The 27,808-nt window shown below is 37.0% G+C and overlaps 2 protein-coding genes across 4 annotated transcripts in view; one reads left to right on the top strand and one right to left on the bottom strand.

The window, feature by feature from the left end:
- Positions 1-594: 594 nt before the first annotated feature.
- Positions 595-27,808, bottom strand: part of nts (neurotensin) — a 32,381-nt gene continuing 5,167 nt past the window's right edge. For 2 of the 3 annotated variants that reach the window (XM_077569557.1, XM_077569559.1), the window contains exons 3-7: positions 5,157-5,270; positions 4,428-4,485; positions 3,162-3,214; positions 1,920-2,201; positions 595-1,025 (exon numbers count right to left, since the gene is read on the bottom strand). In XM_077569557.1, the coding sequence (XP_077425683.1) occupies positions 876-1,025; positions 1,920-2,201; positions 3,162-3,212 (483 nt within the window). In that variant the 5' untranslated portion in view covers positions 3,213-3,214; positions 4,428-4,485; positions 5,157-5,270 and the 3' untranslated portion in view covers positions 595-875. Of the gene's footprint in view, positions 1,026-1,919; positions 2,202-3,161; positions 3,215-4,427; positions 4,638-5,156; positions 5,271-27,808 lie in introns of those variants that run through there. The other variant, XM_077569556.1, reaches the window with a different exon arrangement.
- Positions 5,281-14,482, top strand: rassf9 (Ras association domain family member 9). Its single transcript, XM_077569555.1, has 2 exons — positions 5,281-5,407; positions 11,797-14,482. Exons 1-2 carry the CDS (start codon positions 5,361-5,363, stop codon positions 12,962-12,964), a joined length of 1,215 nt encoding a protein of 404 aa, XP_077425681.1. The 5' UTR covers positions 5,281-5,360; the 3' UTR covers positions 12,965-14,482.

Genomic DNA, 27,808 nt, shown 5'->3' on the forward strand with positions numbered 1-27,808 from the left:
GAGGTTCGGTGTATGGATGGCATGAGATGAACTGATAATAGCTGTGGTGTTTTTTGAGCTACAAAAAAAAAATGCAAATATCATCACAAAATGTTTTAATTAATTAATCTAGATTAATGCGTTAAACTGACAGTCTTATTTTTTGTTTAAAAATAAAATAAAAGTTAACCACTGTAAACAGAAAATATGACAAATACACCAAAATAAGGTAAAAAAAACACTAGTTACTCTTTTGTTTTTTTAAATGTTTTATGTGAATTTAGAAGCATATTTTTTTTAATCCATAATTCTATTTTCCAGACATACCGGTAATTAAAAAAAGGTTTTAAGAAGAAAGCAACATTCTCCTTTAGTAGCACATAAATCTAACTGTCAACAGCATAGCAATGAAAAGCAACGTTTTCCTAATATATACAAAGAGAAAAAGCAGGGGACCTAAAATTGAACCTTGTGGAACCCCATGAGAGAGCTGAGAAAACGATTGGAGAGTCGTCAAGAAAAAAAACGACAAAGGAAAAAACAAACATGCATTCATGGGACAAACCTTTGTTGATCATTCAACTGGCCTCTTCCATCATTCCTTTGTTGAACCCAAATCAAAGAAATCCCAAACAGCTTAATTATTTATTTTTTTGTCTTGAGGGCCACCGTATTTGTGCGCCGGTAAAGTAAATGAGACGTTCTTTTGTACCATGACTCTTTAATAATGTACACAAACATACCAAAGTAAAGTGTCAATAAAGAAATATAGCTTCTCTTTTAATGTGATACTTTTATTTCGGCGAGAGGAGCGGGAAAAAGTTGGTCGCAGCATACGAGGGGGCGGCGGCGGTGGAGACCCTGGACGGCGTCAGGAGGGAAGGGGCGCCAACCGGTTAGTAAATTTCACTCCGTTTCAAGATGTACGGCCGCCGAGACTTGGCTGCGTGACTGGCTTGCCTCTTGAGGATGTACGGGGACTTGCGCTTGAGCGACGTGTCGCCGCCGCCATTTCCTGCTGCGTACTCCCTGGAGTCTTGGCGTAGCTGTTGGGAGGAAGGAGCGCTGTTAGTGGCGTTATATATATACTGTATATATATATATATAAATAAATAAATATATATATATATATACTGTATATATACTTTATATATATATACATACTAGCTATATACTATTAAAAAAAATCATAATAGAAAATAATGACTTAAAAAAAAAAATATATATATATATATATACAGTATATAGATTTTTTTATAGTATATAGACAGTTAACTATGCTAGGTTAAAAAAAAGGCAGTCTTTTGTTTATTAAATACATTTGCCTATTTATCATAAGTAAAATTGAGAAAGATTGCCATTGTTTGTTCTGTTTAGTTTTTTTCATAAAAACAACTATTAGAGTTAAAAAAAAAAAAAACTATTTTTCATGAGAACTTCATTATTAAACAATAATGTTGAAAAAATGCACTTTTAATAAAATATTGGCACCGCTGGTAGTCATTTTGTTGCTGGGGCAGTAAAATGAAGTACTCAATAAATTAATTTGGTTTCTTTTAAAATCGAGTAAAATAATTGAGTTACTTTTAAAATCAAGCGATCCGAAAAGTTATCAGCAAAGTAATGAAGTTACTTGTAAAATCAAGAAATCAGGAAAGTAATGAAGTTACTTTTAAAATAGGGTAATCAGGAAAGTAATGAAGTTACTTTTAAAATCAGATAATTAGGAAAGTAACAACATTATTTTTTAAATCAAGTAGTCAGGAAAGTAGTTACATTACTTTTAATATCAAGTACTCAGGAAAGTATTTTGGTTACCTTTAAAATCAAGCAATCGGGAAAGTAAACGAATTACTTTTAAAATCAGGTAATCAGGAAAGTAGCTACATTATTTTCAAAATTAAGTAATCGGGAAAGTAATTAAGTGACTTTTAACTCACCCTGCCCTGGCGACTGCGCCGCAGCGCTCTGCAGATGTGCTGCAGGCTGTAGAGTTCGTCCAACCTCTGGTCGCTCCACTCCCTCATCATCATCTGCTGTTCGCCCTCCTCTTCCTCCTCCTCCTCCTCTTCCTCATCTTCAGCCTCCTCACCACTCCTCCTCCACCAAGCCGCCTCCTCCTCCGCCTCCACCTCCCCGTGCTGCAGCCTGCCAGCCAGCCGGCACAGCTTGTCCAGCGATAGGCGCCAGTAGGGGGCGCTCTGCTTGCTCGCCTGTTTCAGCTGTTTTAGACATTTGCAGATTTAAAAAAATAAAATTAAATTAAAGATTGAAATTTAATACTAAAATAATAATCACTTTGAGTTTTATATTGTATTATTCATAATATATTTCATTGTAAGTAATTAACCAAGTTGTGTCAAATTAAAAAAAAAGGTTAAATGTACTATGTAAAACATAGTTTATTTTATTTCTAAATTAAGTACAATAAATTAATTGTAAAAATGATTTACTCAACAAATAACAAAAAGTAACAAGTATATTTATTAAACTAATTTTAATTTTAATTCTAATTTTAGAAAACAAATATTTAATCAACAAATAAAAAAAAATTCAAATACATTTTATTTAACTAGCACACAAAAAAAACGGCAGCGCTCTTGACATGAATTAGAAAAACTAAAATTGGTACACAACAGTGTATTTATTCTTCTTTGGCTTTTTCACATCAAGATTTTTGTGGGCGCGGAAGTAAAACATGCCTACCAAAAATCATGCTGTTACTGTAAGTAAAACTGCTTCAGGGCCTGAATTTTGCAGAAAAAAAATTATAGTGCACTGCTGAACCAATGGCGATCATCAAACTTTGCCACCATGATCCGCTTGCACACAATTACAAAAATCGGATTTACCGTCCTCATATGATGAGTGTACGCGCTTACATTTGGAAGCAATCACACAAAATGACAAGTTTGTCTGTGAAGGATGCCTTGAAATGGACAAATTAAGCCTAAAATGGCCACTTAAATCAAATAAAATGGATGACATCCTGTAGGTTTTTGGGCATGTCTTCTTGAGACTTTTTCATGCTGCTGGGACTTCATCCTGGGGCAGAGGGTTCAGTGCCCCAGTATGGCCAGCAGATGTCAGTGTTTCTCTACGTGTGCTTTATAATTAATACAGAGTAAAGTGCTGCTTTGCTTTTTCCTTTTTTTCCCTTTTTATTTTGTGTGTTGTCGTACCTTGGAAGCAAACAGGCTGCTGAGGAGTTGCTCTCCCAGCTCCTGCTCCATATCTGAAGAGGAGGAAGAGGAGGAAGAAGAAGACGACAACAGTATGTTATTAATATTGTGCAACACACACAATCACAGGCCAGAACATTAGGCACACCTTCCAAATCTGATCAAATCCAACACAAATATCAACTATTTTATCCTCAGAATAAAAAATAATCATAAGAGGTGTTATTATTATTATTATTATTATTATTATTATTATTCCTATTAGTCATAGGAATAATATAAGTAATAATATTTTTTTAAACGGCAAATTAAATTTAAAAAATGTGTATCAGAAAGCTCTTCGTATGAGTTTTTATCACTATCATTAGATATTAAACATAATCATCATCATCATCATCATCATCAAGTCAAGTTAAAATCCTAATTGTCATAAACTAATCATGAATCAAAAATGGGTATCAGAAATTTTGCCTGTATAAAAATAAGAGAGGTGTTGATATGTTTGTAATATTATGATTATGAATAATAATAATTAGTATTATTATTATTATTATTATTATTAGTGGTAGTAGTACAACCACAACAAATAAGGTTACAAATAATATTTGAAAACATATACGTATCAGAGATGTATAAATTTAAGTGTGTTTCTAACGTAAAATTAACATAATTATCATCACAATTGTCATGTCAGAGTGGTAAGAATTTTAAAATGTTTATGATACATTGAATTTAATTGAATCTGTGTTCTGTAATGATAAATAAAGTAATCACAATAATATCAGAATTAAAAAAATATATATATATATTTAAATGTATATTCAAAAACAATTTCCAATGCAACAACAATTTACAGTGATAACTGATATACTATACATGTTATACATGATAATGTCATTTTTGATTTATGACAGTGCTAGATGTTTCGGCCAACCATTAGCATTTTCAGGTGAAAAGTACAAATTATGAATCTTCTTTGTTTCTTAATACTTGTTTATAATAGCACACATTAATTTAAAAAAATGCACTGAATATAAAAGATTTTAAATCCCAATTGGTTTATTGATTATTGATTTTTATTTTCGCATTCAAGTGTATCAAGTGTCTTATGCTCGCTCACTGGACACTTCATTAGGTACACCAACGAATGACATATAATACAAACATAACATTTGAACTTTTTTATTTTAATCACACAGAGATCATCCTCGTGTGTGCGATAATCAATAAACAGCTTCCATCCTAAATAATCATAAGCATTCTTACCGGCACAGAGCCCACTGCAGGTGAAACACAGCAGCAGTAGCACACAAGCCAAGTGAGCCTGCATCTCGCCAGCGTAAACAAACAACAACAAACAAACAAAAGAAAGCAGTGAGCGGAAAATCGAAAGAAAAAGCAACAACAACAAAAACAACAGATGTGGCCTGATGAGAGGGAGTCTTTTAGTCCATAGAGAGGAAACTTTGGAGGAGACTTCCCTGCTGCTTCTGCTGCTGCTGATGTGAGCCTCAGCTATATACGAGCACCCCCCCCCACCCCCTCCGAGACCCCCACCCTACCCTCCGCTCACCCACCGTCATGCCTTCATACAGATGTGTCATCACACGTCATTCTGCCGTCACGGATTTTTTGATGAGTGTCATTTTATTATATGACATTAAATGCAGTCTGATGGGGTGGGGTGGGTGGATGTTTGGGGGGAAGGGTTCGGGGTGGGGAGGGGGGGTTGAACCAAGCAGATTTTAGTCCTCAGTCAAGCATCACTGCAGTTGTGCTGAGGATTAATTTCACACCTGACTTGAATATATTTCCCTCCATTTTCTATAGTGCTCAAGGGTCATTTTTTAAACATTTTCATTTCTGTAGTATTTTACTATTTTTACAAGTATTTTGGGTTTCTTAAAGAAAATGTGAAAGATATTCTGGCATTCTTATTTCTGTCTAATTTGACGTATAATTTCTTCAAGTGTACAAACATGGATGTTGCAGTACCTAAATTGGCCACGTAGGTGCGTGGGGGCAGTGTTGCGCCAGTATTACGTCCCACTGTTGCCTCCTCCTCCCTCTTCTCGTCCTCCTCCTCCTCCTCCTCCTCCTTTTGAGTTCCTGCCGGGACACCAAGCAACTTTTTTTTTAGTCAGTTTAGCGTAACAAAGTGTACGTGGTGGTGCTTGTGAGGAGTTTGGACCGACTGCAATGGCTCCATTCGGGAAGAACTTCCTGAAAGCTCGTCTGAAAAACAGGTAGAGTCATTTAAAACCAGGCTGGGAGCCCCTTCAGGGGGGTTTACATTACATTGTCTCTGTCAGGGGGAGCTTTTGGGTGGGAGTTTCCGTGCAAGTGGAAACCAGGTCAGGCATGTAAAGTGGTTTAAAGTGTTAGAATTGGCAATGCAATTACCTTCAAGGGATACTAAGTGGGTCGTAGGAAGGGTTTTGGTCAATATTTGAAAGAAAAAAAGACAGAAATCCTACAATTTAAAAGTGAACTTTGGGAGTAACTTCTTTGTGACTATTATGTCCTTTACTTGTCATTTAATTAATTTTTGTTGATACTTTGCAATTGTTTTATCCCAGAACTAATGACCCGATATAGCTCAAAATCCATACAAAACAAATTAATCAGGGTTCAGGATTGTTCGGCCAATCACCAACCAGTGATCAGAAAATGGAGCAATATATCGATTAAATGTTTTTTTGTTTACTCTACAGTCAACTATTCGTGGGAGATAGGGACTGGCCCGGCCCACAAATAGCAAAAACTCACATATAATTGACGGCAATTGAAATATGTGGGAGAAAATATATTTTAAAAAATGCTGTAATATTAAATATAACATGTCAAGTGTTATTTCGCGTAGCAGACTATTGACGTCATTGGTCGATCGGGCAAATTAACCCAGTTGTCTTGTAGATCTATGACTGTCTCCATTCATACTATTCTATACACATCTGTATTATACTGAAAGCCAAAGCGCACACGGCAGGAGGAGCAGCACAATGCCCTTTAAATTGAATAAAAAAACTTGGCTTTTTAATTATTTATATTGTATTGAATTATGTCTAAAGAGAGGCTGGAACAGATTAATGGCATTCCCATTCATTTCAATGAAGAAAGATGATTTGAGATACAATTTTTTGAGTTACAAGTGTGCTCGTGGTACAAAACACATTTGCATTTCAAGGCAAACATAATACAATATACATACATACACGCTTGCTAGAATTAATTGATTTATGCAGTTGATTTTTAATCAATGCTTTTGTCACATGTGGTCTCCTCAGTGATATTTACGTGCATAATGTTGGTCCAGACGTTCACTTATGCGCCGCCGTTCCGTAATTACCTGCAAAATATCTATGCGCCCTTTTTTCTTCCTTTTCTGCATCTTGAAAGCCAACACTGTCATCACCACTTCTTGAATCCACAGCAGCAATTTGATCAAGTGGCTCACTCTTGCTTTTTCATGTATATTTTTTTGATGACGCTTCTTTGGAAAAAAAAAAGCGTGTGAAATCAACATGCCACCTCCAGAAAAAACGCGGCCAAAAGCTCGCCTTGAGTGGTCTGGAGTGGGCCGACGCCGTCCTTGACTAGATGAGGGCAGCAGCAAAAGCCTCAGCTTGCTTGGATTGGATTTAATTGCCTCCAAATATTGGAGGGAACAAAAAGTGTATTTTAGCAAAAACCCGAGCCTAAAATCCAAATACTACCTAAGCGGCATTTATTTGCTATCGTATTGGTTGAACCCTTTGTCAAATGGAAGCTTTACTTATTAGCTCACTTGCACTAGCTAATATCCTCTATGTATAGAAATGATGAAAATCATCATCATAACAGGATTTATTTATTTTGGTGCACTCACACACATATATGGTCTTCCAGGCGGGGAAACGAAATGCACCAAAGGCAAGTGACGGTAACCACTCCGCCACCCAGAGTCCTATCATAATAGGCATTATGGCCCCTGGTGAAATAGGGATGACATCATCAGCAATTGGATGCTAGGTACATACACCGTACAATAAAAATAAAGTAAAACTACTTACCTTTTCAGGATGAATAAAACATTCTCTTTGTGGTAAGAAATATTTGGCCATGCATATATATAAAAAAAAGAAAAAAGATTGCTTTTGTACCTTTTCATTTTTTTGTACTTGGAAAAAAAATGTATATTTTTTTGTGTGGGGGGGTATTTATTTATTTAACAAAAGTTGTGTATTCTAAAGAAAACAGTAATGTTTTATGGAGAAAAAAATATATTTTAGAAAAAGTCAGACATTTTTGTGAGTCTTATTTTTATTTAAAAATAAAAATTGGGAAAAAAACTATTATAGAGTTAATATTTAATAAATAAAATAAAATTAACTTTTTTTATAAAAAAAAAGTGAAAAAATATTACTCTAAAATTACAATTGAGAATTTTATTAGATTTTTTTCCAGTCAGAGGACACTTTACACGAAATAGATTTTATTTAATACAAACTGTGCATACCAACGTTTTGAAAAAGTTGTGCGCTTTTTTTTTTTAAAGTGGAAAAATTTGTTGGAGATTTTTTTTAAATAAAAAGTCAATATTTTAAAAAAAAGTTGCAGGTTTTGTGGAAAAAGCTGTATATTGAATAAAATCTACTTCTGATGAACATTTGTATATTTTTTTAGAAATAATGTATCTTTCTTGAGAAAAAAAAAACTTTTTCAGAAAAAAATATTTACACTAAAAATTTACATTTTGGAGTAAAAAAAAGTGTAATTTTGAGGATAAAAAGTAATTTTCAGCTATGTCTTTATAGCATCTTTGCCCCCCCCCCCCCCCCAAAAAAATTTGCTGGCCCTGTTGCTGCAGAACATACCGACAAACATACAACATATCGAAGACAAAGTGCCCGATGGACGTGTGTGAGATTTGTGTAGTGGTTGTTGTTGTTAGATAAGGTGGGGAAGCGGCGTGTTGTGTCTGCTCACAGATCACAAGTACGACTCATCCCGCAGATAAAGATGATGTTATTTCCCTCATTCCCCGCCCAGATAAGACCCCGGACAGGAAGTGCCGCCCGTGTTTTTCTTTTCCGCTACGCAAGCGAATGTTTAGCCGTCGTTTTCACCAAAACATCAAAGCCCCTTCAACTCCTTTCCCACTGCCTATCAAATTTCCCAGTATTGCGGATTGTACTGTATAGGTGGAGTAACGGGTGGTGTGCATGTCAGCCAGGTGGAGATAAATAATGTGAAAAAACAATACTCACCGCATCTTAACTTAAATTGTCATGGAAAGAAGAAGAAGAAGAACGCTATTTTATACGTCATACCAGATGTCGATTGATGTGCAAATGTGTGAAAATGCACACATTTGCCCTAGTAGGCTACCTTTACTAGTTTCTGTGTGAAAATGATACAGTATCAATAAGTCAGTCCAACGTCTGTTTGCCAGATTGAGGCATCTGCCTAATGTTCATATGTTCACACACTGAGCAGATTGCAGTGGAAAATAAAGAGGCAAGGGCCATTGTTGTGCTTCCTGTCTGGCACAGGAAGTGGCGATTGTGCCTGAAGACAAATGCAGGTGACACCCCCCCCCCCCCCCCCCCACACACACACACACTTGCGCGTACTGTACGATTTTCCTGCTCTGAATGTGTTTATCCACCTGTGCTTATGCTATTAGTTCACAATAATAACTTTTATGCAGTTTGACATGATTGATGACTCGTTTTACCAGATGAACTTGTAGCACAACAAAGTTACACGTGAACAATGTACTGGAACGTAAAGAGTCTGCCTTCACAAATGAAGAATGGAGCTGAAGTTTTTCTTGAATTAGTGATTTTGTTTTAGAAAAGTAAACCAAATATTTTTTTCCGGTGTGATTTTTTTTAATGAATTGGCTCAGGGTTATAGGATTTTTTTTTTCTTTTTTTTTTTACTTTTTCACTTTTTTTCCCTAAAAAATAGAAATCTTTTAAAAAATGACAAATTAAAAAAAAAATTCTCAAATATAAAGTCAATAAAGTATAAAATACTGCATAATGAGACTTTTATTGGCCCAAAATCTTTTTTCTCAAAGAAAAATCTGACTTTCTGGTCATAATATTACTTGCCCACAAAAAAATTTAAAAACTAATTTTAGATTTTTTTTCTGACATACTTAAAAAGTAAATATAAATATAATGTTTTTTTTATTCTTAAAAATACTATATCATCTGACTTTTTTAATTTTTTTTTTATATTTTTCTCAAAAATATAAAAATTACTTTTTTCTCACAATATGACACAAAAATCCCCCCAAAAAGCGATCTTTTTTTTTTTTGTATGTGTGTCAGAAATATGACCATTTGGGAAAATATAAATACAAATTCTAGAACAGCTTATGACTCTTATCAAAATTATTCTTTCTTGAAAATATGAAAGCTAATTATAAAAAAAATTATAAATTGCTTTTTTATCTAAAATCTGATTTTTTTTTTTATCTCTAGAATATACATAAAAAACCTGGAAAATCTATGACTTTTCAGATACAAATGTTTTTTTCTCTTAAGTATGCGGTTTCTCTTAAAAATGTCTGATTATTTTCTTTAAAATGTATGTATTCTTTTTGTCAAAATTTCTCAAAAATATAACCCTTATTAATTGAAAATAATAGCCGTTGTCAAGCTTAAGATTGATGAGACGCCTCCCCTAACATCCTATACCGCATAGCAGGCCTCCTACATAGCATCAATAGATAGCATCATCTTGTAAAACAAGTAAGCTTTGCATCCCTCCGTTTGGTTTCCCACGTGGATGTGAATGCAAAGTACCGCGCGTCTTTCAAGGGGAAGTGGTGAACAAGCTGTCAGGAATGTGGCAGGCTTGCAACAATGGGGGTTAATGGTTATGTGGACCCTCTGAGCAAATAGCTGAGTGACGTATTCGACAAACAAATCATCCAAATTCAACAAGCGAGCACGACTTTGACCTCCAAGAGTTTTAAACTACCAAGGACGATTTAGGAAAATTAGGAAAAAGTCCTAATTTTACGAGAATAAAGAGAAGATGTAGCATGAGAAAACAAATGGTACAGAAAATTGGATTTAAAAATGTGTACATTTAACAGGAAGTCAATTGTATATTTTAAATAACAAAATGCTTATTTTCAACAAAATATGGTCTGATTTTAAGAAAAGTGGTATATTTTGAGGGGGGAAAATTTGCATATATTTGACAAAAAAGTTGTAAATTTTTTAGACAAACATTGAATGTATTTGGCTGAGAGGTGTACTCTATTTCGGAAGAAAAAAATATTTCAAGAGTAAAGTGTTATCATTTCAAGAAAAAGTCACTTCATTTAAGAAATATATATTTTCGTCAACAAAACAAATTGCAAATTTTTCAAGAATGTTTTTTTTTTTTTACATTTACAGAATAAAATGTTTAATTCCAACAAAATGTGGTAAGTTTTTGAGAAAATTTTGTGTATGTTTTTTTGGGGGGAAAAGCAGCATACATTTGACCAAAAAAAAGATAAAAGTCCTACATTTTTGAGACAATAGTGGTTTCTTTGAAACAAAAGTGGTACCGTTCGAAGGAAAAAAGTGGCATATTTTCAATAAAAATGCATTTCTACAAAAAGTTGTGAATTTTTCTGAACAAAAAGTTGTCACCGGTACTTTTTTAGACATTTTGGAATACTTTTGCACACACACAAAAATTTTTTTTTAAAAAAAAAGACTTTTTTTTTGGGGGGGGGGGATGTGAATTTTAACACCTCACACTGACTTCTGTCACACTGTTGTGACATTTTAAGGCTCTGTTGCAAAGATTTAACGCCATTTCTTTCACACTGGCAGTCAGCCAGAAGCGATGTGTTTATGTTGTGGCTGGATTTCACCAAAGTCATAAAATGGGATTAACTGACATAGCTATGACATTAACTGTAATGACGCAAACATTTCGCCTGTCATGCGACTACTAAACACGGCACACAAATCCAATCGCAATGTCTGGAAATGTCTTCACTTTATTCGATTACCTGCTGCCGCAACTTGGACGTCTGTGCCATTTAAAGTCATGTGTACTGTATTAGCGACGCTACATTAGCGCTGGCCTATTCGCCACATGTGAAGACATATATTTTGAAAAAAGGACGGTGGGTTTTTTTACGGTCCAAAGGTAATGAGGGGTTAAATAGCAATAGAGAATGAGTAACAGTCTAATAAGATGATGATGATGATGACACCATGAAGGAAAATTGTCTCTTACTTTTTTGACCTCTCAGAGAAACACAAAATGCTTAAAATAGTCAATGAACATCTTGACTAGCCAAACGTCAATGGAAATTAAATTAGTCCAAAGGGCTTGCAAAGAGGGGTCTGTAAAACACATGTACAAGATGTGTCAGAAAGGTTCCAGGACCAGTGTCACAAAAGATTAATACCAAATCCAAACTCTAGACTATTACTACAATAAATCCTCAAGATTTTTTTTTTTAATAAAAAACACACCATTTTTTTTAAATCAGACAACAAAAACAATGAAAAGCTGACTTTCTCCTTGAAAAAAAATACTTCCCACCCCCGCATTACAACTTTTTGGGGGGCAAAATCTTGGATGTAAATACTTAAGACATTCATGTTCCTGTTCCTGTCTTCCCCAGGACAAAAGACAGCGAGCCCATCGCTGGGAAGGAGATCCAGGTGACAGTGTGCAATGAGGAGAAGGTGGTCTGCGGCGTGTCAAAGCACACCACCTGTGCCGACATGATTCAGGCATTACTAGAGGATCACAGATCCGTCCCGGAGAGCAAGCGGCTCCTGCGCGGACAGCCCGAAGACTTCAGTCTGGTGGAGCGCTACAAGGGTTTCGAGAGGGTGTTACCGCCCCTCAGCAGAATCCTGAGGCTGTGGTATGCCTGGGGGGATCAGAGACCCTTCATCCAGTTTGTCCTAGTCAAAAGCAGCGATGTTGTGCCTCAGCGGGCTATGAAGCCTACAAAGTACCGGAGCAGATACACCAGGAACCCTCAGGCTCTTCCTGCGGAGAAGCAGAAACGCGTAGTAAGGAAGGCCTTTCGGAAGCTAGAGAAACTCCACACGGAGAGCAAGACATCCGCCGGTACTGAGGAAATTGATCGCATGGTGCAGCTCATCCTCAACCAGGACCAAACTATTCGAGAGCAGATCCAGCACATGGAGGATCTGGAGGTGGAGATCCAGCAGTTTGAAGGGCCGGAAGACCACCCCAACAAATCGGAAGCTTTTGCTTTAATCTCAGAGGAGCTCGACAAGCTCCTACAAGCCAGTGACGATGTCCAGCAGCTGGAGCTCCAGGTCCAGAGGCAACAGGCGCTCGTAGCGCAGCTCTGTCGTGACATAGACGCCGAACAAAGGATGGCGGCGAGTGGCGAGCAGGAAGGAGCGTCAGCCGCTCCCTGGACACCCACCGAGGCTGACGAGTCGCTCATGGCCGAGCTGGAAAGGATGCAGGCCGAGGTGAGGCGCAGTTACTTGGCTGGCGTGTCCCTCCATAGCCAGGCGGCTGAGGTGGACAAGCAGATCGGCTGCTCTGAGGCCACTTGGCTCTCCAGGGATCAGGAGTGCTGGCAGTTGGCTTCTCAGCTCAAATCTCTGCAAATGAGTGACGCCGCCCAGGAGATCACTGGCGGAAACTCGAAGGTGAAAAATGAGGCCACTGCGGTCAAACACGGCTCATTCCCCATGGACGTGACGGATACGGACTCCGACACCGGCATCAGCTCCACACATAGCCAGGACTCGCTGTCTCCTGGCCTAGACTTCCCACCGCCACTGGACACGGACGTCTAAAAGATGTCAAGACAAGTATGTCTAAAGATATTTTGGAGATGTACGTCCAAAGATCGCTGGACACAGACTTCTGAAGGATGTTTCCACCTATGGACACAGATGTGTAAAGGATGTCTGGACACGGACTTCTAAAGAATGTATAGACAAGGATGTCTGAAGATGTCTGAAGATGTCTGGACATGGATTTCTAAACGATGTTTTCACCACTGGGCACAGAGCAGACCTCTAAAGTATTACCATTGGACATGGATGCGTAAAGGATGGAAGACGTCTAGCCATGGATATCTAAAGATGTCTAGAAACGGACATCTAAAAGATTTTTCTGCCATAGACATAGACCACACCTCTAAAGAGAATCTCTATCACTGGACATGGACACATAAAGATGTCTAGACACGGATATACAGTACTGTATAAACCTCTAAAAGATGTCTCCACCACTGGTAACAGAAGTAAAAAATATTACAACATTGAACACGGATACCTACATGACTGTACTAGGACTTTGAAACAATATTGGGGCATGGATGTCTAAAGATGTCTGGACAAAGACATCTAAAGGATTTCTATAAATGGATCTGTAAAGGATGTTTCGACCATGGGAAACAGACAAGCCCTTCAAAGGATGTCTCAAGGACGTGAACATGGATGTCTGCACTACTGGACAGGGTGTGTGAGAAGGACTTGTAATTAACTCTAAAGAGCTTATAATAACTTTATAATTTGATAAAGACTTTCTCTTTGTACTCCCAACCCAAATCAGGCACGGGCCAAGTTTTCAATATCCGGCATGTTTTTGAAATTCAGTGCATTTGAGCCATTAGTAACACTATCCGTCCATCCATACTGTGCTTATTTTGTTCATGGTCCGCATTAGTGAGCTGGAGCCTATGCTAATTTAATCTTTTACAAGGACAAAGGGTTACACCCTGGACTGGTCGCCTGTCAAGTACAAGCGTGTCGCAATCCAATCTGCGCAACTAAGATCTGCGAACCATCCTGAAACAATAACAAAAATCTCTCTGACACTAGTAACCCAAATTCGTGCTATGTGCTGTCTGCTCTTTTAAATACTTTGGCCACACCCGTTTCCTGATTACTTCCTTGTTTTGTACCAATCATCCAGAAGTTGCCTTTAAGGACCTTCATAACACTTTGAACTGACTGAAAAACGGCTACAAACATCAAACCAGCATATAGATGATTTCACACTTTTCGTTAAAAGCCATAAAACTGCACTTAATAATGTCCTTTAATAGTGTTTTATATTAAAACTCACTAAGATGTACTGTACATATATATGAGATTTATATATTTGATTATGTTCATTATTGACATAATTGTACATATACCTGTTGTTTATCTATATTGTACCCGTTATCCATTGTAAATTTGTTTAAATGCTACAGTTGTACAAAGGTTATATATTTATTTACCCCACAATTTTAATCCACACAATGAAGTCGAAATGTGCATTTACACTTTCATAATAAACACAAGAAAATGTGTCAGTTTGAATTTGTTGTGGAACTTTTTTTTTTTGTTCCGTGAATTTGCAACACAAGACATCATCATGCCACTAGCACTATAGAAACTCCCAATTATAGTTGACCCTGTCACATGACCCATTAATTACCAACAGGAATAATAAGGTAATGCCACATTGTCACAATAAGGCAGATATGAAATTTGAATCCTGATACTCACAAGCTATTTTATGTCACACCAGACAAAGACGTCCTGTAATTAATTATCTGATTATGGAATGCTGTGTTGCTATCTGAAAGCGGCAATATCCCGCCATCGCTAGGTCGGAGGTCCTGCGTAAAAGGGGATTCTCTTCTTTTTTTGGGGGTTCTCTGAATGAAAGAGACTAATGTGTAGGGTGCAACATATAATCAGAGACTGGTCTCCAGGGCAAAAAATAGGTATCTTCCCAACAAACGTTTGACTGACAGCCTGCCTCTTTGTGCTGGAGACAGATGGGCCATGCTGGGGGAGAGGGTATCTATTTCACTCACACAAATCTCTTAAACATCCTCTACTACTCCCTCCACTACCACTTCCTCCGCAACCAAGTCACATCTGAGAGGCTGAAAGACCACTGGTCTCTGCGTGCTTTTATTTTGGACAATGAAGCAAGCCATTTTAGCTTAGCTGGCTAATGGATAGTCATTTGGCATCAGGTTAGCACCATTAAGTTAGCATTTTGTTAACGATGTAACAACACCAAACATTATTTTACAGGTAGCCTTGGGGCAGACAAATGACAGCCTGTAGATTATGCCCTTCAGTCAGTTCACGGCCACCATACTTCCTGGTTGAGGCTCGTTTGGAGCTGAAGTGTTAAGCTAAAAAAAAAAAAAAAAAGTTTGCTAACTAACTTGGCACACAGTTTTTATTACAAACATTCATGATAAAGCATTTCATATGTTTATTTGGACTAAGATCGGCTGATAGCCTATTGCTAATGCTAACTACCCCACTATCTCACATGCCAAACTGCTCAACTACATATCTACCAACCAACCAAATAAAACTAACTGACTAACCAACTAACAGTTACATACTTTTGCAAACCTGCAAGATACTTACCTAGCTACTAATAATAATAAAAAACACAACAACAACAACAAACTATCAAGCTCATTAAATAGCTAACTGACTCTTATGTAGCGCTGTTGTAAAACTGTGGGCTACCTAACAAGGTAACAGCAAACTAGCCTAACAACTGACACAGTAATGATTTAAATAGCTCGATAATTGACTGGCTTAATAACTCAGTTGTGAAGTGTAGCTGTAAACCTGTGAGCTAGCTAACAACTAGTTACCGATTAAAAAAAAATAATACAATCAATGAGCAGACTACCTAAATAAATGAAAATAGCATACAAGCTAACGCAGATATGTAGTACCCTACTGTGCTATTTCGCATTTGTAAATAAAGAAGCTTAATTTAGGTCCATTGATTATGGCTGAAGTTGCCTTAGTTTAAGTGATTTAGCTGTTGTTGTTTTTTTAAAGTGATATTGTTGTGCAATATTTGCATTTGCATATTAGTCTTTTAAACTGTTGCATATTTGATGTTAATGCATGATTTTAAAAAACAATTTATCAGAAGCAGCACACAAGTTACACAGTAATCTTAAGTTAATATGAGCATAGTTTTTTTTACTACGCTACCCATTTCTTGACTGAACTAAATAGCTACAAAACTGGCATGTAGAATAACTCAATAACTGTCTGAAGGGCTACCGAGATAGCTATGTCTCTTTTTCTAAAATGTGATCCAATTCAATTCGTAATTTGTTGATCGTGCTCTGCCGCCATCGCTTGTCGTGTGTGTTACAGGGTCCGCAGCATAAAGAGGTCCAATTATGACGCCAGCTGCGCTGCGGTGTCACATCTGAGTTCAAGCTCCACAAGCTGAGACGCGTCCGAAACGTTCAAGGGCCTCACGGATAATTGGCAGAACACCCAACAAGCGTGAATCATTTCATCAAACGGCCCAAGAGGCAATAAAATGGCACTAAAGTATCACTACACCTACAAGTGTGTGTTATCATTGGCAGTTTTAAAGGCAGGAAATCATACAGATAACCGCCTCAACCCCTAGGCTACAAGTGCTGTATCACTAATGTAGACCTCCACCAAGGCCAGACAAAACATGTCCTTATGACTTGAATCACAAAGCTGAAGTTTATCCCTGGTCCTTTAGGTGGCAGTAATGCGTATTACTATTACATACAAACATGCTGTAATGTCCTTAAATTTAAAAACATCCTCTGTGTCCCCAGATGCATATGCCCCATTTTGAACATCGGTTATGTTGTGTTGTTGCAAACCTTCAAGCTAATACTAATGCTAACTGCCCCATTTGCAATATCAGTTATGTTATGTTTCCATAAACCTGAACGCTACATAAGCAGTTACTGAGCTACCAATGAGCTAGCTAACCTTGTTCCATTTGAAACCTGAGAGCTACCTAACTAGCTAACAAACTATCAAACTCAATAGCTAACTCATTAGCTAACATTCCATTTGAAATGTGTGAACTACTAAACTAACTAGCAAACTATTGATCTAACACAATTACTGACAACCAAACAAATGATCTAACCTTGTCAATGAAGAGGAATAAAATATATTTTGTCCTCTTTGCGTGTTCCAAAAATTTGAAGACAGATTTAATGTAAGAAAAAACACCTTTGCAAAAATGATTTAATCTAACAGAGATCTCTGGACATCGTGACAGGCTCCAAACATCACATAACAGGTGGAATTTCAGAGTGCCGAATGTGTCTCTTCCGCGTGTAAAATGGCTTCTTATAGTTAAACAGACCGCCTCTCTTTCATTTGTAGACAAAACATACTCTCTTGGTACTTTTCCGTGAGTGATGGCGAAAACAGAGTCAGGGTCAGGGGTGTGTGTTCGAGACAGATTCTGTTCTCAAGGACCAAATGTGTGTTTTCGCACAGAACACTGAGAAGGAATTTTTTAGACCAAACAATATGTTCCAGCTTAAGGTCAAATTATACTGAGTTCAACACTACCTCACATCTACAAAACATTTCGACATGGTTAATATGAAGAATTAAGATGTTAATAATGTATAACAATGGTTAATATATGGAAATAAAGAATTTAAATGTTACTAATATCTAACATCAACAAAAGGCTTTATTACTATTCAAGTGTTTTTGCACAATATTTTGTAAGGCAAAAATAATTATATTAAGTAATTAGTTTAACATAAAAGTTCTAAAGTTAATGCCCATGTTCGATAACATCTCTTGTATGCAGCCTGTCATTAAAGAAAAGGTTGAAGCTATTAGTATGTACTCAGACACAGAGAAGCTAACATAAAGGCATATTACAGCTATCCATCCATCCATTTTCTTGGCCGCTTTTCCTCACAAGGGTCGCGGGGGTGCTGGAGCCTATCCCAGCTGGCTTCGGGCAGTAGGCGGGGTACACCCTGAACTGGTTGCCAGCCAATCATATTACAGCTATTTTCCACATATATGTCAGCCAGGGGTTACCCATTAGCAAAAGCCTCCGAAAGCACTTAACTGACTTTTGAAAGCTTTTCCAAACAGCACTGCTATCTTAACATTTTGCGACAATATCATAGAAATGTCAAAGCTAATGACACGTTCCAGGTTAACTATTACTTTGTTTATGTTTTGCTGAGTCTTTTTTTATTTTTACAATTTTCTGACTGAATGTAGTCCATTACTTTAAGGTAGCAATTGCCAAGCTAGCATGTTTGGAAAAATACAGAATAAGTACGGTGGAAGTAAATGAAAGCATTCACACTGTAGTCAATTTCAACAATTGTCGTTGAGCTGTGGCGAGCGCCTGATTGCGCCGCTTGTCGAGGAGCTACTTACGTAAACATGGAACACATTGATGTCTGCTTTGCTCTTAAGTCTGAACTCCCGCTGTTGACTCGCCTGATTGGGATTAAAAATGGTCACCTATGAAACATGAAACTCATGATGATTCACTAGGGTGTTGTGCCAACCAGGCCTGAATGCAAATGTGATAATGCGATAAATGTGATCAAATGTAGAGATACAGAATCCAATTGTGGGGATTTGTAGACATAAGAAAGTTAGCATCCAAGTAGCATCCATTTCTGAGTGGGGCGTGGATTCATTCATCAGACACAGTGTTTGACAGCGACGACAACTGTGTGATTCTTCATGATATTAAAGCCTTGTTTACTGTATTTTGCGATTCCTGACAACACTCCTCTCTGTGGTGTTAAATTTAGAAAACATATTTATTTTCACGTTACAGGGATTAAAACTGAACAGATTATTAAGCACTATCTAATAAAACTCATAAATACAAAAACAAAATGGCCTGTTGGTCCATGTGCTAGCCAGTGCATTAGCGGTGCTTATGTGGGGTTGTTGTGACCCTGCCATGCAGCTACATAACCAGCAACCAAGCAAAAGATAGTTAACTCCTTTGCCTCTTAACAAACTATAAAACTAGCCAGCTATCTACAAAATTTCTTGCAATTATACTGTACACAACAGTATGTTTATAAAAACTTGTCACTTTTCAATATTCGGCAAAATGTTGGTTATGTTGTGGTTTTTTGTTTTGTTTTGTTTTTTACATAAAAGCTACCTAACTACCAACCTAAAAAGCTACCTAATATCTACCAACCTAACTAACTAACTAAGTTACCTATTTTACTGACTTGTGGACCAGCTAATGAACCAACAACCCAACCCACTAGTTAACCAACAAGCAAACATTTAAGCTAACCAGCTAACGAACCAATATAATCGGACTACCTAGATAATTAGCTAATTAAATAATTAACCTTTTATGGCGTATCACTTTTGTAGTTTGCATGGAGAACAGCTGGCTAGCTAGCTAGCTTTCTAAAGAAACTAGCTACTGTGGAGTACTGGCAGACAAGGCAATGGTCACAAAACAACACACAACTTGCTGTTCTTTACCCGATTTACCCGGACCAGCCTGGCCTCTGGTAGAAGCCACACACATTTTCCACTCTTCAAAGCCAACTGTGTTTTTTTTTTCACCCTATGTTGCCATGACTACTTAAAGAATACGTACTCATCTTCTAGTGCTTCTGCAGCTGCATTGTTAAAGGTGCATTTGCTGCAGTTCAATCAGATTCCCACACAACAAATAGCCTCTTTACCATAAAAAGACCATCGTGGATAAAGTCATTTTCAAATAAACAACTTTCTGTGGTCGTCAGAAAGACAGTGAGGGGGGAGTATTCAGATTTACAGTGGCACAAAGAGAGACACATTCCTCCCACCTCGCAGAGTGTGTGTTTCCCGTCAGATCTCTCATCTAAAAGGAAAGCCAAAAAGGAATGTGGAAAGTAGCAAGTGAAAAGGTCTGTGTGATGACCTTATGTAGTCTCAACACACACACATGCACGCACACACTCCTATTTTATAGTTGTTATTGTTAAGATTTAAAGCAAAATGTGTGAGAAAATCTCGTAAATGTCTAAATTGTAAAAACAATTATGAACAACAAAGACTACAAACGATACTGTCAATCTGCAGAAGTTGTGAAGGTTAAAATAAAACTACTGTAAATCTCCAAATATTGTACAAATTATAATAATAAGTTATGCATATTTAAAAACGACTACCATAAATCTAAAAATGTTGGCATGTTGAGACTGCCATAAACCTATAAAAGGTGTGCACATTCAAATAAGAATATCATAAATCCCGCCCCAAAATTTTGCATGTTAAAAGTTAGACTACCATAAATCCCACAAAAGCTTTGCAAATTAAAATAAGAGTACCATAAATCTTCCAAAACATACATATTTTGAAATGCGACTACCATAAATCTCCAATAGTTGGCATAGGTTAAGACTATATTAAAACCTAAAGTTGTGCAAGTTAAAGTAAGACAGCCATAAAACAACAAAAATTACATATTTAGTTAGTTAGGTGGCTTGCGATTTGACGTTAAAAACGTCAACAGATTATTCAAGAAATCCTCCCCAAAACCCCCACCGGTTATTTATTTTGCTAATTTGTGAGCTAGCCAGTTTTGTAGTTAGTTGGTTAGTTAGGTTGGTAGATAGGTAGCTTCCAGGTTTACGTAAAAACTACATAACAGTATTACATGCAATTTTGCTTGTCAGGTAGCTAGTTTGCTAACAAACATATGCAAATAAATGACGTATGTGATATTCCGCGGTTGCGTTTCTGGCTCTTGAACATTCCTGGCAAAGGTCAAAGCAAGAAGCCTATTGATGTTGATCAGCAGCCGACTGAAGTAGCTTAGAAGCAACACAGGAAGTGCATGCAGGAAGCAGCGTGTTTGTGCAAAGAAAGGTCGGCACTCATTATGGGGGTCACACAAAGTAAATAAAGTGTGCCATAGCGCTACAGAAAACTGTTTAAAAAGAGAGAGAGAAAAACTGTTGCATTTTTCTTTGTCGACAAAGACAAAAAACGACAAATAAAAATGCACCACAATTAATTGTTTTTTTTATATAGTGTTACCAGAGATCATACATATTGTGTAAGTCATGACGCTAGCTGCTGTGATAACCTTGGTAAACTGTATTATCTGTAATGCTAACAGTAGTATTGGCAACTTGAACTGTTGCCATCTTTACTGCCTGATGCTCTGGATGCGCCTTTTCGCCAGTTGGAGCAGCTAAAACATGCTCCGGCACTCCTTTTTTTTTTTTTGGGCACTGAATAACATAATGGCACATTTCAACAACGCTCCGAGTTTCCTATCAGTCGGAGTGAAGCAGAGCGCACTCAGAGCATATTTCCGAATGCACCCCTTATTAGCTATAATACTAGCAAAAACACTAAAAGCAAAAGCTGACAAACTTTCAATAAGTGACAGAAGGCTATGGTGTAAAACTCACTGTGTGTAAAAATGTGCCATTCATGCAGCTTGTGGTAACGTGATTAAAGACTTGTTTAATTGTTTTTGGCTCACTCATTGCATCTCTAAACGAGATTAGCGGTTGTGGCGTGTGAACATAATCAGATTTATTTCATCTGCTAATCAACACGTCACACCGCAGGACGATCGTCACATTACTCCCATATAAGATTTACTTTGGAAAACCTTCCTGTCAGTCACCTGGCAGACATTTCACACTCCAGTCCCTTTGGAGGAAAATGATTGACTCCCGTCTCACTCCATCAGCTTTCAGCACAGAGTTCAAGCAGCACATTTAAATTTATGAAGTCTTTTTTTGTGGGGGGGGCACCATAATAAAAATCTATTCAGAGATTGTTTTGAGGCTCAAAGGGCTGTCAATAAAATGTTTTGACCCCCACAATTGGACTCATGAGCCCCTCCAAAAAGCGCCTAGCGGGGTCCGCTAACGCAAATGCTAATGTCATTGTTGACACAGTAGGTAACATCATGACTAAAAAAAAACATCATGACAAAAACAAAAAACAATCATTGTAGCCAAAGTCATGGCTAACATGGTCACTAACATAACCTAGCACTTGCTAACATCTTGTTAACATTAGCTAAAATTGTACCTAACATAGCTAAAATCCTGGCAAAATTAGTTGCCAATATCATACCAACATTATACCTATCATTGTAGATAACATGGCTTAGAGAGTAGCTAATATAATTGCGAACATCGCGGTTTGTACTGTAACTTTCATCATGGAAATCATAGTAGCTAACATTGTGGCTAACATTATGGCTCATATTATTGTTAATATTGTAGCTTACATTGTGGCTCAACCAGTTGCTAACATCATGGCTAACAGCGCAGTTTAGATCATGACTAGCACATTAACTGCTAACTTGACTTATGGCTAATAGCTTACATCATACGCCACATACAGCTAACATTACAGAGAACTTTGTAATATACTGCTAATATTATAGTTAACATTATATAATGGTCTATGTCAGTTTACGTTTTACCTGTTATTTTTTTCTCTACTTTTACAAAGATTTTGTGCTGCGTTTCAACAGAATGTAAACATAACCTTTTTCAGCTGCGCCGTTTTCATTAGCCGAGGACCACACAGGAAACTAAAAGCAAATGTTAAACACAATTTTCAATTCGATCTAAACTTTAGTTAAGTTTACGTTCCAGACCATTCCATATTCCATTTGCAGCAAGTGGAAGAAGTGAAAGAATTCACAAACACACACACACACACACACACGCACGCACGCACACAATTTTGGCATACAAAATTTAAGAAAAAGTTAAGTAATTGTAATCTAAGTATTTAAAAACAACAACAACATTTGAAATCAACTGCCAAACACAGTAGTTAAAATAATGGATAAACACAGTCGCTAACATTCCGATTTAACATCACATCAAATATAATAGCTAAAAACATTGCTAATGTCATAGGTAACGGCATGGCTGGTAGCATTGCTAACGACAAACACTAACACAATCACAGCTTATCACAACTTTTATCTAACTATCACAAGCTTTTTTAACATCATAGTGGCTAAGACTATGGCTAACATAGTAGATAATGTCATACATCATTGCTAATATTGCTACCATCGTGGCTAATTTAGTTGCTAACACCGTGTAGCTAACTTCAATGCTAATAAAGTAGCTGACATCATGGCTAATCATATCTAACGTGCTAACGTTTGTTTAATGCTTCAGGTGTCAGGCACATGTCTGGGGTTGCAAAAAAAAGCATATTTTATAGGTGCTAATTGATGTTTACTGTTTGTGCACAAGCGGTAGCACTTGAGAGCCACTTGGTCTTGTCTGTCTGGAGGGAGTGTTCATCATAAACAAGTCACAACTATCACTTTTGTTTCAGTGAAGTGGAGCAAATGGGTGTTAACGTTCATGTTGAACAGACAAAGAAATGGCTGCCAAGTCCATTTAGTTGTTGTTACATTAGTTAACGCAGCAGCTATTGCTAAAACTCAAAATTCTGTCAAAAATGTCCTTTACTATTACTATGATAACTATTATTATGAGCAGTAGGAGTCGTAGAACTAGGCTCGTTGTTGGACTGGGCCTCGCCAGCAGTCAAGAACAATGGAGGGCGTTTCCTGTTCAATCAAAGCTGGTATCAGTGTGTGTGTGCTGCGTCCAGATGCTTCCACCTTAATAACTAGGAGGGGTCACAACCCTGCGTGCCCGCCACCCGCCGTCGTGCGCAAGCAAAGCAAACAGGTGTTGCCAGAACATCACGTCATCCACTCAAGCACCGCGTATACACACACACATACAGTACGTGGGCATGCACACGCGCGCACACTCACACGACAATCTTATTAGGTCTTCCATCATGGCTAACAAATAGCTTCTAACATCATGGCTAACACTGCAGCTAATGTCATTGCTAAAATCGTGGCTATCACTGTTGCTAATGTCGTTGCTAACATCATGGTGAACTCAGTAGCTAATATCATGGCTAAAACTGCTTCTAACATCATTAACTATGGTCATGTTCGGAAATATGATCCGAGCAACAATTGAAAACAATACTTTTGTTCTGCCCCATGGCATTAAAAATTTACAAATAAATAATAACGTAAATGATCATTTGTCAGTGTCGTGGTTGAGCTTCTCTTAGTCTGTACTGGTATAATCTTCAAGGGTGTACTCGCACGTCTCGTCTTGTTTAGACACCATCTTTGTTCTTATCTTCTTATCCCTTCTGTGTCTCACTTCTGTCCCGTCAAGACTCACTGTTCTGCTTTATAATCTTTTCTTTGCGTCACAAGACACTCATCTTTTTATAAACACAGTTAACTATGCTGATGACAAAGTAGATTTACTTGATTAACTAAAACATTGCTTTAAAATGTTGCCTGTACAGTTAATAAAGCTTTACTTATATTTATAGTACTTGATGTCCTTTGGGAATATTGTGATGGTAGCTCAGGAGATAACTAGATAGCATGAAGTAGTGTGTGAACATAAAAGTGGTTAGTGGCTAACAGACTCACAATGGAATCAAGAAACATACTTTTTTTTAAAGTAAATGTAAATGTTCTTTTTAACTCATTCACTGCCATTGACAGCTATACACGTCAAAAATTCATTGTAACTATTTCTGTTAGTTTAACATATTTTTTCCATTTTTATTAACAAGAGTATGAAATTTTTTTGTACATTTAGAACAGATATAAAATTTGTGATTAATCGTGAGTTAACTAGTGAAGTCATGCGATTAATTACGATTACAAATTTTAAATGCCAGATGCCCCTAATTTTTAATAATCTTTTCTTTTTATTTTTTTTTAAATATATTTTTTTATTTTTAATAATCTTTTTTTATAAGGAAAAGATTATTAAAAAATGAGGGGCATCAGGCGATTACAATTTTTAATCGTAATTAATCGCATTATACTCTTGTTAACAAAAGTGGGAAAAATGTTAAACTAATAGAAATAGTTAAAATTGATTTTTGACGTCTATAGCCGTCAATGGCATTGAATGAGTTAATGTAATGTAATGAATTGATTAATGTAAAAAAAATTATACAATTAATTTTTGGTTTCTTTTTTTTAATTGTATTTATACATTTTAAATGAATAATGAACAAAACGAACAATCCTGTTCGAGGCAAGTACAGTTCAGTCTTCGACATGGTGCTCAAGTATCGGCTGAGAGCCGGCGATGTAACGGGGAGGGATTTTGCTGTAACGAGAAGTTTATCTTTTTCTTTTAGCTACAGTGTTAGCTACTATGGGAACGTTCAGAAATTCACTCTGATGCTCTACACCAACACAAGTGCGATACAGTTGTTAGCCTCTTAGCGTAGCTCAGAAGGATTACAGGTCTCTGTGGTTTCTTGTTTGGATGCCCTCCACTCCTTCAACACCCTCTCCCCTAAATCCCTTCCACACTACAACACCCCCCCCCCCACCCCCCATCCTTTAAAGCCTATTCTCCTGGTCTGACGCCCGCGGCTGCAACGTGATGTGCACACACAATCACACAATAAAGCTGTGTGACTGCAAAGTGTAATGGATATGCAAGAAGAAGAAGAAGAGGGCTTGACAATTCAAGGATGAAGCAATAGATCACAGAACACGTGGATCTGGTTGAAAGTGTAGATACTCTCATCCACTATGCTGCATTAAAAAGAACACTTTAGTTTAAAACATTATTAACTTGCGGCTAACAACACACTTTTTATTTTCACCATTTGTCTCTCGTAATGGGAAACGAAATAATCGGTTCTGGGGTCAAGCTCTGTGTTGTGTCATCGTGTCTTGCTAGGGTTAAAACAAACAAGCCGCCGTTCATATAAACACACTTTTAACCCTAATGGAGGACAATGAAAAGCACATTGTGTGTTTTCTTTTAATGTGTTACAGCAAAGTCACATGATGAAACCTCTAGCAACTAAATAGTTACATGTTTTTGCTAGGTTAATGACTTATATTTGTCACATTAGTTTTCTTACAGTACGTCAATCATGTTATTTATTGTTACAATACATTCGCGACTTGGTTATGTTACCTTAGCAGGCTATGCTGCATTAGTGTAGTTACATTACAATAATTGTGTTACACTAGTTACATTAGTTGATTGTTAATTACATTACATTGATGTGATTACATTAGTTGGTTATATTAGCTTAGTTACATCGTGTTAGTTATCTTAAGCTAGTAGCATTTGCTATGTTACGTAATGTTAGTTACATTACGATACTTATTGGTGTTACTTTAGTTAGGTTACACTAGTTGGTTACATCTCGTTAGCTGCTACTCATGCTAGTTAGGTTATGCTAACTTATGCTGGCTCCATAACATCAGTTGGTTGTGTTGGTTACGTGAGTTCGTAATGTTAGTTATGCTACTTGGTTGTATTGCGTTACTTGGTTAGGTTAGCTACTTTATTTTAGTTACATTACGTGTGGATTACATTAGTTACACTATGATATCCTACCATTATGGAATGTTTGGTTTAATAATGAAGAAAAGTGTCCCAATGCGTTTGTCAATGTCTCGGCTGTTTAGTGAAGCTAATGAACGCGTGACAGCGTGACGAAGGGTTAGCACCGTCGTTTAGGATCACTTAACGTGCTAATCGGGCGTGAGCATAAACCGCGGCTCCTTTCACTCGGTTGCTGGTGCGTGACCAAAAGTGTGGTTTCACAACATGACAAAGCGCTAAGAACGCAATGAGGAAGAAGAGCTCGCTTCTGTGCGCTAAAATGTTCTCTTTTTTTACTGTACCTCCTTTCTCCCCGTCATCAGGACATTTTATTTGCATGCGTCATTCCGCACGTCTATCGTGCGTGCGCCTTTACAAAACAGTCAGCAGGCAATGTTGCAGGCTGATAAGATGAAGACAGCAGAGAAAGAAACTGTGTGGGCCTGACTGTTCCTCTCCAGTCCTGTAGGTGGTGCTAATAAGCATTACACATACTTAACACTGTACCAAACGTCCTACAAGTCGGAACACGACCATTTGCTAGCTAACCACCACAAAATGCGGTCAGGTTGCTTTTGTGTGTCAGCGTCATTTTACGATCGAATGCCGCTAGCGAAATTCATGTGAGTGGTGTGACAAGTTTAGATCAAACTGCTTTTTAGCCAGGAAAAGTAAACCACGTTAAATTATTTGTTGCTGTTAAATTACAACCTTTTACCCGACTTTTTTTTTTTAAACACTTTTTTTGTATGTGGAAATATTGCTTTTTAAAAACGATATCAAAATTTCACTTTAGTCTAGTAAGATTGAGATTAAAAAAATATAAACTGAGCATTCGTTCTTGTAAGATTATTTATTTATTTATTTATTTTTGCAGTCAGGCTTAGTCGTTACCCGTCGCAAATAGTAGGGTCTACTGTATTTTTTTTTTTTTCACCATTAAAAGTATGACTTTTACCCACAATAATTTACATTTGGATTCCAGTAATGTTACTTTTATTCTAGTAAGATATTTACTTTTATCTTTAAAAAAACAGTATTGTCTTCTTTTTTAAATTAATTATCTAAAAATACAACTTTAATCTTTTTTCTTGAGACATTTTTTTTTATATAAATGACTTCCTTTTGTTTTTTTCTTATACACATTTTCTGTCGCCTTCTAATTTCTTCCTTTCAAATCCTTCCTCCCCGAGTGACGAGTTTTAGTCTAAAGTTTGTGCACCTTTTTCTGTTCATATGAGAAGAGCCGATCCCCTCAATTTAATTGTGTAAAATAATGCAGAGAATAAATGAAAGAAGTAATTAGGATATAATTGCTTTCATTCCTATAGTAGGTGTTGCTTTCATTTAATGGGATAATCAGCAATGTAACGGAATATGCTCCAGCTCACATTTGTCATCATAGTCCAACACATGGAGTCCAATATTCATTTGATATGTCATA

Source organism: Vanacampus margaritifer, chromosome 6 (assembly GCF_051991255.1).
Source record: "Vanacampus margaritifer isolate UIUO_Vmar chromosome 6, RoL_Vmar_1.0, whole genome shotgun sequence".
Classification (NCBI taxonomy): domain Eukaryota; kingdom Metazoa; phylum Chordata; class Actinopteri; order Syngnathiformes; family Syngnathidae; genus Vanacampus; species Vanacampus margaritifer.

What these genes read in the sequence shown, in the direction of transcription:
- rassf9 (XM_077569555.1), top strand. Translation starts at nt 5,361, where the DNA reads ATGGCTCCATTCGGGAAGAACTTCCTGAAAGCTCGTCTGAAAAACAG. An exon ending in AAAGCTCGTCTGAAAAACAG is followed by an intron (nt 5,408 to 11,796) that starts GTAGAGTCATTT and finishes TGTCTTCCCCAG; the next exon opens with GACAAAAGACAGCGAGCCCA.